At 50.4% G+C, this 17923-nt stretch overlaps 1 protein-coding gene across 1 annotated transcript in view; it reads right to left on the bottom strand.

Moving 5' to 3' along the window:
* Window positions 1-1788: 1788 nt before the first annotated feature.
* Window positions 1789-17923, bottom strand: part of Ramp3 (receptor activity modifying protein 3) — a 19754-nt gene continuing 3619 nt past the window's right edge. The window contains exons 2-3 of the mRNA XM_013353365.2: window positions 4408-4540; window positions 1789-2821 (exon numbers count right to left, since the gene is read on the bottom strand). Of these exons, the coding sequence (XP_013208819.1) occupies window positions 2566-2821; window positions 4408-4540 (389 nt within the window). The 3' untranslated portion in view covers window positions 1789-2565. The remainder of the gene's footprint in view (window positions 2822-4407; window positions 4541-17923) is intronic.

Here is a 17923-nt window from a genome sequence, read left to right as displayed (position 1 = left end):
ACAGTGCCTGGCACAATTTGACAAAGGGAAGGCCTGTCTGCTCTTCCCCTGGAACCCTTTGTGCATGCGCGCGCGCGCGCGCGCGCGCACACACACACACACACACACACACACACACACACACACACTTTACATAGACATATATGCATAAAGGACATCCAGACTGCTAAGCATCAGTCTGACCCCATTCACAACTCATAGGATCACTCACTGTGTCCTTGGCTGCCACTGGTCCCATCCCAGACCCCTATCATAACTCAAAGTCCCTTGTGTGCCACACTGTGTAGCCTGCCCACTTGCCTCAGCACTCACAGGCCTCCCCCAGGACTCTTCCCACTCCTTCCCCCATTTTACTGCTCCACAAGGCCACTGGCCTCTTTCCCCACCCCATCACCCTTTGGGGGACAGACACCTTATCCCACAGGAATGGGCTCTAAATCAGCTATGGTGCCCACACTTACCTCCAGGATCCCATGGAGCAATCATAGGTCTGCAGCAAAGCCTTCAAGTACAGGCTAGGCCAGAGCTGCCCTGTCCAGGCCCTCACCACTGCCAACCCAACCACAGTCTGAGACCTGCCCCCAGGGAGCTGTGGCCCAGGGAACCGCTCCTTCAGGCGTCTCTGACAAAGACACTTATCTCCACTTTTTGATTGTTGTTGTTGTTTTGTTCTTTGAGGCAGGGTCTCACTGTTGGTTGGTCTGGAACTTGCTATGTAGCCCAGCCTGCGCTCAAATTCACAGAGATCTGAACATCTCTATGCTGGGACTAAAGGCATGTGCCACCAAGCCCCAGCACTTACTCTCTATCCCTTCTTGGAGACTCCCACAGGTGGCTTTTCTGAGCACAGGTGGGAACTATGACCACTCAGCTCCCAGAGAGAAAGCCTCACTGTTGCTAAGAGAAACAATGATGGGAGATTGGGTGATAGTGCCCAAAAGTCACAGAGAGGCCAGGGAAAGTAGCTCCGGGCTCACCCCTGTGTGGGAAGCTATCAGTAACCCGGGTCTCTGGAACCCAGGAGACAGCTGAAGATGTCTTCCCCAGGAGAGAGGCCTGAGGTTTCTTCAGGACACTTCAACATATGCTCAGGGTGCTCAAACTGGATGAGCAAGACAGACAGCATTGGAGATGTGGCCTCCCCAGCCCTCCCAGAACATCATTTGATGCTCCACATCTAATAAATGAGTTATGTGCCCCCACGTGTATGGATGGATGGACTAGAGGGTCCATCACTGTGGACATCGAACCAGTCCAGGACCCATGGCATCTTATCTCAGAGCTGCTACTCAAGTGGCAGGAGGTGTGCCAGGAGCCACATGGCCGGTTCACATTCCCATGACAACCTTCCACACTGGCCTTCTTCAAAAACAAGGAATGACCCCAGATCTTGTGCATGGCATAGACTCAGCCAGTCATCCACACCTGCAATCCCATGGTATCCACCAGGACTTGAGTACAGTAGGGAAACTCTCTAGCCAGAGGACAGTGATGAGGTCAGCAGCCAATACTCAACGATCCAGGTCCTCCAGCTGGAAGACAGATGAAGCCAAAGACGGTACAGTACCACCTACTGACCATCATCTGGCTGGCCATATCTGGCCAGGGCCTCTCCTCCCCAAAACCTGCAGCAGGACCTCTTGCAAAACCAGAAAAGGGAAGAAAGGAGAGAGGGTGCTAAAGCAGACCCTCCAAGACCCTCTCCTGTGGCTGCCATCCCCGGTGACTTTACTCGGAGCACCCGAGAGACGCTTTAACTACAGATCCCCTGAAATAAAACAAGAAACGCCAGATGTAAGGGGGTTCTTTAATCACAGAGAACAGACATCAGAGACAGAACAGTCGAGCACAGACTCTGCTCAAACCATGCCTTACTCCCAGGCACCCCTCAGGTGATCCAGGCCACCCCCCTCGGAAGGATGTCCAGGCCACCCCCTCAGAAGGAGGTCCAGGCCTCACTGCGGGACAGGTGTCTATCAAAGACTGATGAATCCCCAGCCACACAGGACACAGAACTGGACGGATCAGACAGGCAGAGCTGTAGGTGACATGTGGCTCCCAGTGACCCCATTTCCCAGTCCCCAGGCTCTCCTTCATGTCCAACAGAGGTGATACTCAGTCTCCTAATCAGGAGGGTTCAGAGTTCCACATCTGCCAGATGACCTTGCCTTACCTCTCTGCCCAAGTGTAACAGAGGTCAGGGTCAGGACTAGAAATGGGTCAGGACCTTGACTGGGGTCAAAGCTGAACAAGACTGCCAAGAAATGGCCAGAGACTAGGGAGCCCAGCCTGGGGAGTGGGGGCCCAGCAACAGATACTTCCATACATGGTACACAAACGAGCTTTGTCATTTTCTTCCACAAGCCCACTGGCCCACTTGCACAGTCAGCCTGAGCTCCATCAGGCTGCAGGCTAGACAGCAAGGGCCACATCAGCCTTGGCAGGAGGATTCTGCCATGGTCAGATAGAGTGTAGCCAAAACAGACCAAACAGAGGAAGCGTCTACCAGTTCTCAAAGCTCTGGGCCTCATTCTTGCCAGGCATGGCCTTCCACCTGGCAGACCTTCACAGCAGCTGCTCCGTGCGCTTGCTGCGCCACACCACCAGGCCAGCCATGGCCACAGTCAGCACGACCGGCACTGCGATCAGCGGGATGAGTATTTCGTCTGGAGGATCTTCCCAGTGGGTCCTGTCCACGGTGCAGTTGGAAAAGAACTGCCTGTGGATGTCGGTGATGAAGCTCTGGGCTAGCGGGTTGGGCCAGTAGCAGCCCACGATGTTGGTCTCCAGCTCCGTGCAATTAGTGAAGCTCTCGTAGTACCTACAGAGGCAGAAGGTTAAGACCACAGCTCTCTCGACACCCGTCACACCTGCCCTGCCCCGGGGCCCAACAGACACGGGCAGGGAATGGTCTGGGCTCAGTCCCACTTGGCCACCTACTAAAACTATGATCTCTGAAGTCATTTCCAACTGGGACATCTGTACCTGTGAACTTTTCTCCAGGTCATTTTCCTATATCTGATCCCTGAAGCTGTAAGCTCCCAGGGTCCAAAATGTTTGTTCAGCCCTCCCCAACACTATACAGGTCTTCCTAAAAGACATGGAACCCAGGCCCACAGCCACAAGGACCTGTAAAGCCCTTGTCATCAGAGCATCCTGAAGGCCTGAGGAAAGAGTCTGTCTCAGGCGGGGGCCAGCTTCCTCCCAACCAAATCAATCTGCTCTCACAAGCCAAGTAGACCTATGAGGCCCAGTCTCTGCCTGTCCACTACTGCAAAGTTGCCCCTCCACCCCACCTGACAGGATGCAAGGGGACTGCTATATTATGAACAAATGTGTAAAAGTCTCCCAGAGACTCTCCTGAGATGGGCCTCGTCCATCCTACCAGACTTCCGTTGTTTCTATAGGCTGCCCAAGGGCTACCAGGAACCAGAGTTCAGCCTAATGTATGGAAAAGGATTTCCAAGTAGCCCCTTAGTCCAAGATGCAGTGAGCAGCCTCAGGAGGTGGTGGCCTCCCTGCTATTGGGGTCTTTGAGGCCAATGTCAGGAAGCTAAGAGGTTCTGGAGGAAGCTGAGTGGATGGATGTCTTCCCAAAGCCAGCAGTTCTACCCAGCCTGTTCAGATGAAAGACAGACACAGGAGAAAGAGGATCCTGGCCCAGTCTCCCACGGGGTCAGGGCAGAGACCCACCTTCTCCTTCCTGTGTCATTCCAGGAAGGAGTGGAGACTTGCCCTTTAACAGGAAGGAGCTACTTCCAACAAGCTGCTTCAAAAACGTCATTGCAGTCTGAATTGGCAGAAGCATAAGGATGAAAAGCGGGAGGGGCGGACTATCAATGTCCCAGGCCCTGTGTGTCTGCTCCTCCCTGGGCAGGGGTCTGGAGCCTATTCATTCACAGATTCCTGACTTACAGTAGGCTGGTTCTCAAAGTCCAAACCACATACCTGTGGCCTCCAAGGTTCTTTACAAGGAAGAACCAGAATCAAAGAGGCCCAGAATCATTATCCAGACTCAGAGGCCCCACTGGGCTTCACTCTTGATGCAGCCCTGGAGATGCTCAAGCTCTCAGAGCATCTGGGACAGGGAACCATAAATACCCCCAGGAAAACCTTTTGCCTCAGAAGGCCCCTTCATCTCTATGGGTGTTGAGAACCACATGCTGTGGCCCTCGTGCTTCCAGACCTTTCCACAGAACTGCCCTCACGGCTTTATGTGGCTGAGCCAGGCAGACCCCAGAAGCCCCTACAGCCCAGGAATGTGTGTAGCAAAGCAAGCTGGGGACTGTGGGAGGGCTGTGGGTGGCTGTGCCTAGGACCTAGAGCGTAATTAAGGGAGGAGCCAAAGGCCGGGGCTAGGCAGAGTGCAGTGTGCAAGGGCAGTCCCGTGACCAGCAGGGCACTCACACGACGAACTCGGACAGGTTGCACCACTTCCAGACATCCACCCTCTGCATCCTGTCAGCGAAGGTTCTTCCACAGCGGGGCAGCCTCTCCAGCATTCCCGTCTCATTGCAGCCGTACACCTGGGCACACGCATCTAGAGAGGACAGCAGAGAGGAGGAGGATGTCCAGGGGACTCTGATCAGCACAGTCCCTCCTGCTGATGAGCCACCATAGGCCAGTCTTTCCTCAACCCTGACCCTGGACCACAGCAGCGGCACAGGGAGGGAGCCATAGGGAAGCCCTAGGCTGGAGTCCTCAGGAGTGGGCAGAAGTCCTGGGCATACCCAAGAGCCTCCAACTTCAGCTCAGTGGCCCAGGGTGCCTACAACAGTCTTGAGAAAGGCCCTGAGCTGGTATGGCCCTCCCAGGCCTGAGACAACCTGCTCTGATTCATGTTCCCAGCAATGACACTCAAGCCTGACACTGCTTGTCACCCCAGGATTTCACCATGCCATCCCCTCTACCTCACACCCGCATTCTATATGCATGCGCCTAACAGAGACCAGAAATGTCTTACTTCCCACCAAGCGTGCCGTCTTGTTCCCCAGAACTCACTCCATGCCGTGGCCATTCCAGGGGGCATAACTTCATTGCTTCTAAACCTCCTTCACATAATCTCTATTCTGTTCCCATCATATAACCAAGGGAAACAGCTCTATTTGGCTTGGTATGTGGGTTTACAGATCCCTGCCAACTGTATACTGGTGTGTACAACCTGCTGTGTCCTGAACAGAGTGGGGGGGGCCGTAATCTGGGAGGTTTACAGTCCTACTTTATGTGTGGTTGTGTGTGTATCTGTGTGTCTGTGTGGAGTGTTTGTATGGTGTGTGTATGTGTGTGTCTGTGGGTCTGTGTGGTGTGTGTATGTATGTGTATGTGTCTGTGTGTGTGTCTGTATGGTATGTGTATGTGTCTCTATGTATGCGTTTATGGTCTGTATGGTATGTGTGTGTATGTATGTGTCTGGGTGTGTGTTGTGTCTGGGTGTGTGTGTGTGTGTGTGTGTGTGTCTTGGTGTGTGTGTGTGTGTGTGTGTGTGTGTGTGTGTGTGTGTGTGTGTGTGTGTGATGTCCTCAGAAGGCATCTACATCCTGGGGTTTGGTGTGTGACCCAGCTCTGTGCCCTAGAAACTAGTGAAGACAGGAGGAGACAGGAGAGAAGCTCCTGCTTGGAATGGGGTAGACCTGGCTATACCAGTTATCAGCTCAGCCTCAGTTTCCCCGTCTCTAAACAAAGCAAATGTCCATGGCTCGTGGTGGCAAATGCTCACCTGTTTCCCTCAGTTAGCAATGAAGTAATAGCAATAGTAGAAGAACAGATACGCAGTATTCTAAGAGGTCGGCCAAACCTGCCGGGGTCCCATGTTCTCATGTAGCTCGCACTGGGCTGAGATCTTCTAATTAAACCACCTGAAGGAAACAGTGGGCCCAGACCTAAGCACTTTCTGTGCAATGGCCCACCAGATTTCAGAGCGGAAGCCACAGCCCTCTGTATCCTCACAGAGGGAGCCCCAAGAGCCCACCCCACCTATGGCAGGAAGTCTGGCAATCCAGCTCACCTTGAGGGTGGCCCTAAGACCACACACTATTCTTCTGGGGACAGATAAGTGACAAGAGTGAATGGGGTGAGAAGTTGCAGAGTGAGCAGATGTGATGCCCCCAGGTGACCTTGGCACTCACCTGGTAAAGGGGACACACCTGCAGAAAGCACAACTGCCTTCCTCCACACCCATAGGGAACATCAGAGAATGACACCGCCCGGAAGCCAGAGAACAGGACACAACAGGGCCTCCCAGCTGCCTGGGACCTGGATGCCCAGACTTTTTCATCCTATGCCTGTCTAAACCTATGAACCCAGGCTGATAACACTGGGTGTCATCCCCAGTGGGGCAGGGCAGACAGGACCCTGTTGGTGCATACAACCATCTCTCTTCCTGCGTCTGAGCACGCTAAAGCCCCCAGGGAACTGCGGTGCAGCAGGAAAGGGCTCACAGCTCTGGCTCTGCACTGGAGCCCCACCACATGTAAGAGGTGGTGGGACAGAGGGTGACCACATCCTCCCAGGGCAGCCCCTAATAGACAGGTGTCAATGTCCCATCTCTCCCCCGGCAGCAATCCATGACCTCCCGACCCCTCCTTCACCCACACACTCACCTGTCCACCTGCCCACTGCAGGCCTGGCTCATCTGAGAACACAGCCCGTCACACCCAGGGTCTGGCCTGTGTCTGAGACCCTGTGCCCTCTTCTACACAGAATGCCACATACTTAGTGTCCCATAGACACCTGTAGCACAGGACCCTATGTGGATCCACTAAGTCTGCACATAAAAATGAGGGCCTGCTGTCACCGCAAAGCATTTCACCCGGAAGTTTAAAAAAATGCATGTGATTTCTTTTTATTTTGTGTGTATGGGTGTTTTGCCTGCATATGATGTCTCTGTGCCCACAAAGGCCAGGAAAAAAAATATCAGGACTTCTAGAACTGGAAGTACAGACTGTGAGCCACCACGGGGGTTGTGAGTGCGAAGAACCTCTGCAAAAGCAGCCGGTGCTTGTCACTGCTGAGCCGTCTCTCCAGCCCCCTGACTCGTAGGTTTAGCAGAAGGACTGTAAGCACTTGTGTCCAGTGAAGAACTGCGCTGGGTATTTAGAAGGGAAGCAAAAAGGAACTGGCTCCTATCTCCAGGGAACCTGCAGGGTGTTAGAAGGAAATGTGGGGATTCCTGCTCTGAAAGGGAAGAAACAGAGGCCAGGGCGTACGGGTCAGGGCAAGTCTGTCGACCAGGAAGTCTTAGCTCCAGGGTGTGTGAGGGCTGTGCAGGAAGGCAGCCACCTTCAGAAGACTCACAGTCCGGACTATGGTGGCTGGAGAGGGGACAGCCAGAGCTGCTTCTAAACCACAGCAAGGCCTGGTGCAAAAGCTGAAGGCGTCCTAACAGGCTTGTCCAGGTTGATCCTAGTTATCCAGGTGGCAGACAGGGCTTAGGGCAAGAGGAAAATAAGCCCAAATGTTCAAACACTGTAGCATCAGTGGATATGGACCATAGCCAGAAGACAGGAAGGTGACACCAGTCAGTGAAGGAAACGGTTATCTCTGGCCTCACGGAAGCTCCAGGGTGCCTCTGACACCCACCACACAGGTCCTAACCTAAAGCCACACAGCTTGGAGCAAGGAATTAGCAAGCCTGCGGCTAGACGGAGTGGAACCCAGAGCCATGGGTTGGTTTTGCCCAGTCTAGAAACACTGCAGGCAGCTGAAGCCAGGATAAGGTGCGAGGGATGGTCTTCAGGAGATGGATGCTGCCTATGAAATGAGCCAGAAAGAGCTGCACACCCGGCAGCCTGGGAATGACTGCATCTGGGCAGGGCCGGGGGAGCCCTGGGTACACAACAACCTTGGGGATTTCTAGTCTAAACTCACATGAACTCGGGCAGTCTAGGGAAACCCCAAGTCACGACACTGCAGAAGGTGACCACAGACAGTCAGGCCTACCAGAGCAGGGGCAAAGTTAGGCCCTCTCTGGGAAGACATGCCGTGATGACAGCCCTCATGAGACTTCACCATCCGTCGTCCGGGGCAGCTGGGTGGCTCACAGTCAGCTGCAGAACAAAGAGCCACCCAGGAGAACAGCACACACCAAAAAAGAGAACACAAGCAGGGGAGACAGCTCGGTGGGAAAAGCACGTGTATGAAGACCTGAGTTGGGATCCCCCAGAACCCGTGGAAAAAGCCAAGCAGGCGTAGCAGCCACCAAAACTCAAGAGGCAAGGACAGCAGATCCTCAGCTTGACTAGCCGGGACTGAAGAACTCTGGCTTCAGTGACAGATACGGCTCAGTTAATGAAGTGGAGAATGACCAAGGAGGACATCTAACATCAGTGTTGGGTCTCCACATACACACACGCATGGGCATATGTACATGAGCAGAGAGAGAGACAGAGACAGAGACAGAGACAGAGAGACAGAGAGAGACAGAGAGAGGAGAGAAAGAGAGAGAGAGAGACAGAGAGAGAGAGGAGAAAGAGAGAGGAGAGAGAGAGAGAGAGAGAGAGAGAGAGAGAGAGAGAGAGAGAGAGAATATTGTTTGGGAAAATCTTTACATCTTGGACTGCTGAGTCTGTGACGCTGAGGCCACAAACTGCTCCCTCCTGTCCCAGCTCCAGTCATAGAGGCTATATCCCAGGCAATCTCAAGGGGAAGGATCCTGGTCTGGGCTACAGTTCCCCCTGCCCACCTCTCTGGGGAGGAACACATACATCTCATTCCCTGAGCCACATGCTGTAGGAACTCTGTCCATTTTAAGCAGAGTCCAGGAAGGGAGAAGTTCCTTCCCCACCCAGTTCCCCCACGCGCCTGCCCAAGAATGGCCAGCCAATTATACTGGTTCTCCATGGAGCTTGCAGGTAGAGAAGAGGCTCACTGGGAGAAGAAAGCCAAGGATGCCATGGCTGAAGTCCCCTTTGCTAATGCCTGCTCCTAGGCCAGAGATGCCTCCCTGGTAGAATCGGCCCACTACAGCACTATGACAGGAAAAGAAACCGAGGGCCCACCTAGAGGGAGAGGCAGGACATTAGGACACAGAAATCTCCACAGCTCTGGCAATGGAGACAGATTGCAGTGTGGACCATGCCAGAGTGTCAAAAACAATGGCACTCCGTCGGTGAGCCATTAAGAGGGGGTAAGCTGAAAAGCGAGCCAGCGGGATGGCTCCACGGGTCAAGGCATCTGCCACCGCCTGACAACCTGAGTTCAAGTCCCAAGACCCACATGATAGAGGGGGAGAAATGACCTCTACAAGTTGTCCTCTGGCCGCCACATGTGCTATGATACACAAATACTCATGTAAGACAGATGGGTAGGTAGGAAGGTAAGTAGGTAGGTAGATAGACAGACAGATAGATGGTAGACAGACAGACAGATGTAAAAACTTTATAAAGAAAAGCAACAGTAACATGGTAAACAGAGTGAGAATTCCACAGAGGACAAGGAAGCCACCAAGAGGAGCACGACCAGAATCCCACTCATCCCCCTGCAGGTCCAGCCACACCCGCTCTAGAGTCAGCAGAGCAGGTGTGAGGAAGACGGGGCATGTTCCCTGGATCACTGGGGCCTTGCGAGCTCAGGGGACCCAGACACTGCTTCAGATTGACCTGTGAGCCATTAAACTCGAGGCAGAATCCTAAAAAGTCTAGCATAAAACAAAATGTCATTTATCCCCAGTGGCCAGCCTGGGACACTGGACAAGACCTTGTCTCTGAATGAGTGAATAAATTAATGACTAAATGATCAGCAAGCTGGGAGGAGGAAAGGAGAACTCAAATTACTAAATCAAAAATGAAAGAGAGGCATGTGATGCCACACTCCTGTAAACCCAGAACTTGAGAGACAGCGACAGACAGAGCTCTGTGAGTTGTGAGCCAGCCTGGTCTACACAGTGAGCTGCAGACCACTCGGGACTGGTGAAACCCCGTCTCGAAATAAAAGGAAGAGAGAGGGAGCATTGCTGCATCAGCATCCACCTCCCAAAGCAAATGCGACTATAAGCAAAGACTACGAGCATCCGTGTGATGAGAGACAAATGAGAAACCCTCCAGTAAGACAGAGACAAGGGTTAAACTGCGTCCTCGGTGGAAGGCGTGGCTATGTTGAAGTCCTGGCTCGAAGCCCCTCCCTTATTTGGAAAATAGGATCTTTGCAGAAGTATTCAACTGATAATGAGTCCATTCAGGAGGGCTCTAGTCCATATGAGTGATGCTCTCTCAGCAAAGCAACCCTAGGGTGCAGGGACAAACACAGAGGGAGGACGATGTGAAATCACGCCCACAATGCAAGGAACGCTGGGGCCACCAGGAGCCAGACAGAGGCAATGGAAGAAAACGTCCCCACTGAGGATACAGAACTAAGAGAAACTTCCATTGTCTCAGGTCACTTGGTTTTGATTCTTAGTGACAGTTGTAGGACACTACTGAAGGTATAAACTACTGAAACTCACTCAAGAAGAAATGGGAACTCTGGAGAGAACCCCAGTGGGTAATGGAACCGACTGAGTAACTAAAGCCTCTGGAAAACTAAGCCCGGGCCCAGAAGGCTGAACTGGCAAAGTCTACCAAGTGTTCAGAGAACTAACAGAAATCATCCACAAACTCTTCAGATAATAGAAGAATAGAACATCCTGACTTCTCCACGTCCTTACTCATTCTGTGTGGCCAGTTTTACCTTGGAAGAAAGCTAGACCTCTTAGGAATACAGATACAGAAACCTTGGATAAACACTAGCCAAATGAATGCACACCACAGCTAAGGGGAGTTGTCCTAGAAATGCAAAGATGGTTCAACACACAGAAACCAGTGTAGTGTGCCACATTGGCAGAAGGGAGGATGAGGGGACCCACATGACTCAAAAAAAGCATTTGAGAAAATAAAATGTCTTTTTGCAATTTAAAAATCCAAAAAAAACTGAAAAAGAAAACACTCTTAATACATAATACATTGAAGGCAATACAGGAAAATCTCAGTTTTAACACCACACTCCATGGTAAAAGGCTAAAACATTTTCTCCTGAGACCAGGGAAAGACAGGGATGGCTGTTTTAGCACTTCTATTGAACACAGAGCTGGAAGTACATTCCAGAACAGTGGGCAGGAAAGAAACAAACGATCCAGACTGGAAAGGAAGACAGAAAAGCATTTGTACTCACAAATGCCATGGTCTTCTACACAGAAAGCTCCAAAGGAGACATGCCAGAATGGAAAGTGTGCAAAGAAACAGGGACAAGCCAACACGCAACAGATTGCACCAGAGGGATGTGTCAGCAGTGAAGAGCACTGGATATTTCTGCAGAAGATCTGGGTTTGTTCCCAGCACCCACATGGTGGCTCCCAACCATCTATAACTCCAGTTCTAGAAGATCCAACACCCTCTTCTGGCCTCTCTGAGTATTATACCTGTACATGGTACACACATACACATATAGGCAGAACACTCATACACATAAAAATAACACTAGATCTTTCAAAGACATAATAAAAATCCAAAAATAACAGAAATAATTTTTATAATAATACAGTCAAAAGAAATTAAATTCTTGGCACTCAATTTGCCAGTGAAGGCCAAATCCTATACTCTGAAAACACTAAAACATAGGGTCTATAAAAATGCAAAGATAACCCATGATCATCAACTAGAGTATTTAGTATTATTAAGATGCTAATACTAAGCTAGAGAGATGGTTCAGCTGGTAGAGGCTAGGCTCACAACCAAACATCAGGATGTCAAGGACTACCGTGGCTACTACAGTTTTCAACTTGACAAGATCTGGACCCATCCATGAGAGAAGCCTCTGGGCACATTTGGGATGGATTTTCTTGACTGTGTTAACAGAAATGAGAATACCCACCTTACGTGCGGGTGGTACCTTCTGGTGGGGGACCAGAGAGAAGAAAATCCTAGGGAAGACATAACTGCTTTTTGCCACTTCCCTTTGCCTCTCACTGGCTTAGCTAACTGCTCTATCGCCACTGTCACTGCTGCCAACACCCTTCACCGCCCTCAGAATTCAGGTTCTTCTGCCTTCCAACATGAACTGAAAACCAGTGGCTCTCCAGGAATCATCCAGTGCCAGACAGGGGGTGCTGGGGTGTCTAACCTCATAGCCTGAACAGCGGCCAGCTTCTCAGCATCTCCAGGATCAACTTATCCTATAATAAGCCAATCTAATAAACCTCCCCTTTAATATATATTCATCCAATCAATTTAATATATATTCATAGTTTTTTTCCTCTTGAGACCCTGACTAATTCAGTTACCTAAAATGCTCTATATTACTGTAACGAGCACACAAGTCCCTTGCAATAACTGATAAACTGACCTTCAGGTTCAACAAAATGACAGCTGGGTATGGAGAGGACACAGCTCTAATTTCAGTACTTGGAAGGCAGAGGCAGGAAGAGTGGGACTCGAGGTCATCTCCAGCTGCATAGAGAGTTCAAGGCCAGCCAGAACCAGCCTAGGAAGATAGATCAGTAAAATGTTTACAGAGCCCACGTGAAGAGCCATCCATATCCTCAGATTCTCAGTGCAAACTTAAAAAAAAAAAAGCAGGTTGATGTGTGAGTGTCATATAGCAATCTGTTGATTTCATTGGTTAAGTAATAAACAAACTGCTTGGGCTCATAGCTTAGAACATAGGTGGGTGGAGTAAACAGAACAGAATGCTGGGAGGAAGAGGAAGTGAGGTAAGACACCTCAGACAGAGACTCGACAGCTCTGCTGTCTGGAGCAGAGACGCCATGCCCCCGGCTCCTGGGTGGACGCGAGAGCTCTGCTCTCTGAGGCACATGCAATGAAACTCCAACCCAGGATGGACATAGGCTAGAATCTTCCCGGTAAGACCGGTGCTACAGTTTATTAGAAATGGGTTGATCGGGATATCAGAATTAGCCAGTAAGGGCTAGAGCTAATGGGCCAAGCAGTGTTTAAATGAATACAATTTGTGTGTTGTTATTTCGGGGCATGGGCTGGCCAGGCGGCCGGGGTACCGGGGACGCAGCCCCGTCGCTCCTATTACTACAGCAGGTGGCTGGAGAAATGACTCAACAGCTCAACAGTTAGCAACACATGCTGCTCTTGCAGAGGACCTGAATTCAGTTCTCAGCACCTACAGCAGGCAGCTTGCAACTGCCTGCAACTCCAGCTCCTGCCACTGCAATGCCCTCTTCAGGCACCTGCGCATACATGTACAGACACACACATACAAGATAAATCTTTACAAAATAAAAACCCATTAACCTCTGGCTTCCATATGTATCTGTGCATGTACACACACAAAAAAATGAAAAAGAGGAGAAAAAAGAAAGAAATATAGGACAGGAGAGATGGCTCAGCTGGTACAGTATCTGGCATGCAAATCTGAGGACCTGAGATTGGATTTTCAGTACCCACATAAAAGACTGGCATGGGAAGCCAGGTGTAGTGGCAACATGCCTTTGGTCCCAGCACTTGGGAGACAAACATCTTTGAACAGACATCTACTGTTCTACACAGTGAGTTCCAGGACAGCCACAGTTAGAGTCTACCTTAAAAAAAAATTTAAAAAAAAAAAAGCCAAACCTTGGCATAGTCATGTGCACCCATAACTCTAGCACTACAGCTTGGAAATTTCCAGACGTGGCTGGCCAACCGAGTCCAGCAAATGGTTATCTCTGCTTTCAGTGAAAGATCTTGCCTCATAAAGACAATGAAGAGGGCTGGAGAGATGGCTTAGCACTGGCTGTTCTTCCAGAAGACCTGAGCTTGATTCCCAGAGCCCACATAGTGGCTCCCAACCCTCTGTAATTCCAGGACCAGACTTCTATTGGATACAGTATACTTTGCAACAAAATGCATCTCCAGAGATAAAAAAGACCTTTAACGACTCTCCTGGTTAGGTGTTGTTGTTTGTCTTGTTTTATTTTTGTCAACTTGACACAAGAAAAGTCATCGGAGAAGAGCAAACTACAGCTCCATATCATTGGTGCACAGCAAGTCTGTGGGGCATTTCTTGACTGATTATTGACATGGAAGGGCTCAGCCCACTGTGGGAGATATCACCACTGTGCAGGAGGTGACCTGGATTATGTAAGAAAGCAAACTAAACAAGAAAGTAGGCCAGTAAGCAGCAACCCTCCTCTGCCTCAGTTCCTGCCTCTGGGTTCTGACTTTCTTCGTGATGGATTGTGATGGACTATGATTGAGACGAGGAAGCAGACAAACCCTTCCCTCCCCGAGAGCTTTTTTTGGTCATAGTGTTTTATCACAACAATAGAAAGCTAGCTAAGACAAAAATAAAGGTCTCAATTCAACAAGAGGCTTCAACAATCAGAGGCATTCTCGGCTTACTAACATAGACACACCAAAACGGGAAGGGACAAGGCAAAAATAACAAATCCACAATTATGGTTGAAAGAATCTGATGCTTTTTCTCTTAATAATTTAAGGAAGAAATAGATTTTTATAACAATTTTATTTTATTCTTATTTATGTGTGTGTGTGTCGATATGAGCATATGCCACATGTGTCTAGGTACCCTCAGTGGCCAAAAGCAAGTCTCAAATCCTCTGAGGCCAGAACTCCAGGGGTTGGTAGCTGGCCTGATGTGAGTGCTAGAAATGGAATCTGGGTCCTCTGGAGGAGCAGGAAGCGCCTGTTAGCTTTTAACTGCTGAGCCATCTCTCTGGTCCCAGAAATAGATTGAGGAGGAGCAGTCAGGAAGATTTGGGAAAATTCTGATACTTTCATGGGTGTCTGCTTACAGAATCTCTTTTAAGACTTGATATCACTGGGGCCCAGCTTCCAGTTCATCTCTATTCCCACAAACTCTAGGTGCTCCTAACCCTAAGTCTCCCCTCCAGGGCTCTGAGACTGCAGAGCGTCCCCTGTCACATCTGTCTGCTTTGTGTGTTTGAGGGTACTGGTGCCAATTTCCACGTCAGAGTTTTGGGCCCTGAGGTGTTTTGAAGGAAATAATTATTACAAAATGCCGAGTTTGCTTATCTGTTGCTGGAATAAACCCTGTCCAAAACCAACTTAGAGGAGGAGATGATTTATGTTAGCTCACAGGTTCATCATAGAGGACCACGTAGGCAGGAAGGGACCTGGGGGCAGGTTTTCCATGAGGGAAAGCTACCTGCAGCTATCTTCCCCTGGCTTGCTAAACTACCTTGTTAGTACAACCCAGGCCCACCTGACTAAAGGGGGCACCACTCACTGTGGGCAAGGCCGTCCTACATCAATTGGCAATCAGGAAATGCCCCACAGATGTGCCCATGGGCCAACCTGATGGAAGCAGTCCCTCAGTTGAGTCACAACCATGATCAGCCATCACATAAAGAAAAGCTTTTGAGGGGCTGGAGAGATGGCTCAGCAGTTAAGCACATTGGCTGCTTTTCTAGAGGACCCAGGCTCAATTCCCAGCTCCTACGTGGCTGCTCACAACTGTCTGTAACTCCAGTCCCAGGGGATCTGACACCTCCACACCAAAGCACATAGAATAAAATGAAATAAATTTTTTTAGAAAAGAAGAAAACCTTTTGAAGACAAAGCAAAGATATTCCTGCCTGATCTAAGTGGGAGCCACCATAATGAGCCCCTCATAAAAACAGAGGCTAGGGGCTCTAAGCCCAACCCTTCTAGATAATTCTATCCCTCAGGGTAAACACATGTTACAGAACAGAGAAGCTGACTGAGCACACTAAACCCACCCAGGCCACAGCCCAGGTCCACTGCATAGATGAGGTAAGGACCTAGGAGTCCCTACAATCCCCTGTCTACTCCAGCGTACACACCGGGCTGAGGATGAACCACAGACATGTTGTTCATCAAGCATGTGCACTCATGTGGGCAGGCCCATTGCCCAGAGGCCTCACGTGAGCCCATTCTCCTCCAACACGCTTGGATCAGACTTTCACCTCTGACAAGCCCAGAAGATGCCCCATCTGTAGGTCTGAGGACCATGCTCTAGGAGCAAGGCATAAGCAATGGGCAGCAACATCCCTGCCCATTCACCTAGGCCTTAATAAACTTGATCACCGGGCCTCAGTGTCTCTGAGCCAGGCACCTGTTCCCCACTTCAACCCCCGACTCTTCGCCTTCCTCAGTCTATTGATCTCAAGGAAACATTATTCCTCTCGTCCCCTCCAGTTACATGATGGGGAGACCCAGGGCCCGGAAGAAAAGCTCCTCACCCAGGAACAAACACAGAGTGAGCATCTGATCTGGGGACATCTAAGTCTCCATCTGTCCCCTGCTCAGCTGCATGTGCCAAGCCCAACAGTGCAAAGCTATGAAAGCAGCCCTGGTCCAGGTCAGGATAGGCCCTTAGGGACCGTATTCAAGCAGATGACGGTGAAGACACACTATGCTCCTTTCTCCCCCAGGCCTCCTTGTTCCATAAGCATCCTGTATCCCGTAGACAGGCTCCCAAGCCTGGGCTCTGCAGGGTCACTGGATGCTTACCACATCCAGCTCTTCATTCCTTCATTCCTGGACCTGGCTTTCTCAGTCCCTGACGGGATCCTCCCAGTACATTAACACAGGTACTGACCTCCACCAACATCTAAATAGATGTCAGCCAGGCGAGTCCCACCAGCCACATGCTCTGGTAACTCACATGTCCCTCTTGATCTTCCTAGACCTGGACATCAAACAGCCCGCTCAGCCTGCCCTAATAACCAGCTGTCAGACCACCAAGGCCAGCTGTCTCCCCCTCCCCAACTTCCTGTTTTTCCCTTCTGCCCCTTAGTCCTCTTCTCTGTCCCGGTCCCTTTCCTTCTCTTCACCTGGAAGTCAGAAAGAATCGGAATCCTAGGAGGCAGCTGCAAAGTGGTATATTTCCCTCCCCTCCATCACACACATGCATGCACGCACAAACATGCACACACACACACGTGCACACACACCAGGTCTGGTCAGAACAGACTGGGCTTTACCACCTCAGTCAAGCAGACCCAGCTCCCTAAAAAGAAGGGATGGGGTGTCTCTCACAGCACATTTCTCTCCCTGCTCCCTTGAATATCTGTGTGCCCCAGTTTTCCACGTGTTCCAGCACTGTGATGTGCCCCAGAAGTTTAACATACCCCAGAACTTCCATGTACCCCAGAAATGCCACACAGCCAGAACCCGTGTGTCCTAGATCTCTCTGGGCCCCAGAATCTCTATGTCCCATAACAATCACATGCTCTAGAATCTCCACACACCCCAAAATCTCCATGTGCCCCAGATCTCTGAAAACTCCAGGATCTCCAAATACCCCCAAGAACTAGAGTGAACTCTAGAATCTTTGCCTGTACCCAAATCCTACCAGACAACTCACCCAAAGACACTGATGGGGGGGGGAATGCCCCAAAAGTGGGTCACTGCCACTTAAACTACCGGCTGACCTGTAAAGTTCTCAGGAACTGAATCAGAGCAGAAACCCATTCTGGATGGTTCCGTTCGGAAACAAAGAACACTTGGGCCTGTGCATCTTTTGTCTCGGTGACTTCCAGACGCTGAGAGATGATAAACAGCCAAACAGATGCATTTCTTAGAGAAAGGCCTTTTGTTGTCAGTCATCTGGAAAGGAAACCAGGCCCTCTCATCCTCCATGGAATGAGCATGGCCAGACTGTGGCCCAAAGGCCATTGTCATGTGGGGGGAGGCTGTGATTTCTGGGCAGCTCTGTCCCCTGTGTCTCTTCCTTATCTCTAACAGGAGTGGACCAAATGACCTCCAAGGCAGCTCCAGTACTAGAACTTCCATGGCTGTGGTTAACAAACTACCTCCTTCAAGACCTTACATCCCCAGCACTGCTTGTCACCCACAGTGTGACAGGTGACACACTGGAATGACACTATTACTATATCTCGTGATAAAAACTGTGGTACCGTGACCCTTATTTATGGCTAGAAACCAATTATGAGTGAGTACATCCCATGTTCATCTTTTTGGGTCTGGGTTACCTC

This window comes from Microtus ochrogaster, unplaced genomic scaffold (genome assembly GCF_000317375.1).
Source record: "Microtus ochrogaster isolate Prairie Vole_2 unplaced genomic scaffold, MicOch1.0 UNK6, whole genome shotgun sequence".
Classification (NCBI taxonomy): domain Eukaryota; kingdom Metazoa; phylum Chordata; class Mammalia; order Rodentia; family Cricetidae; genus Microtus; species Microtus ochrogaster.
Note: the sequence above shows the minus strand (reverse complement) of the source record. Positions and strands in the feature narration are given on the sequence as shown.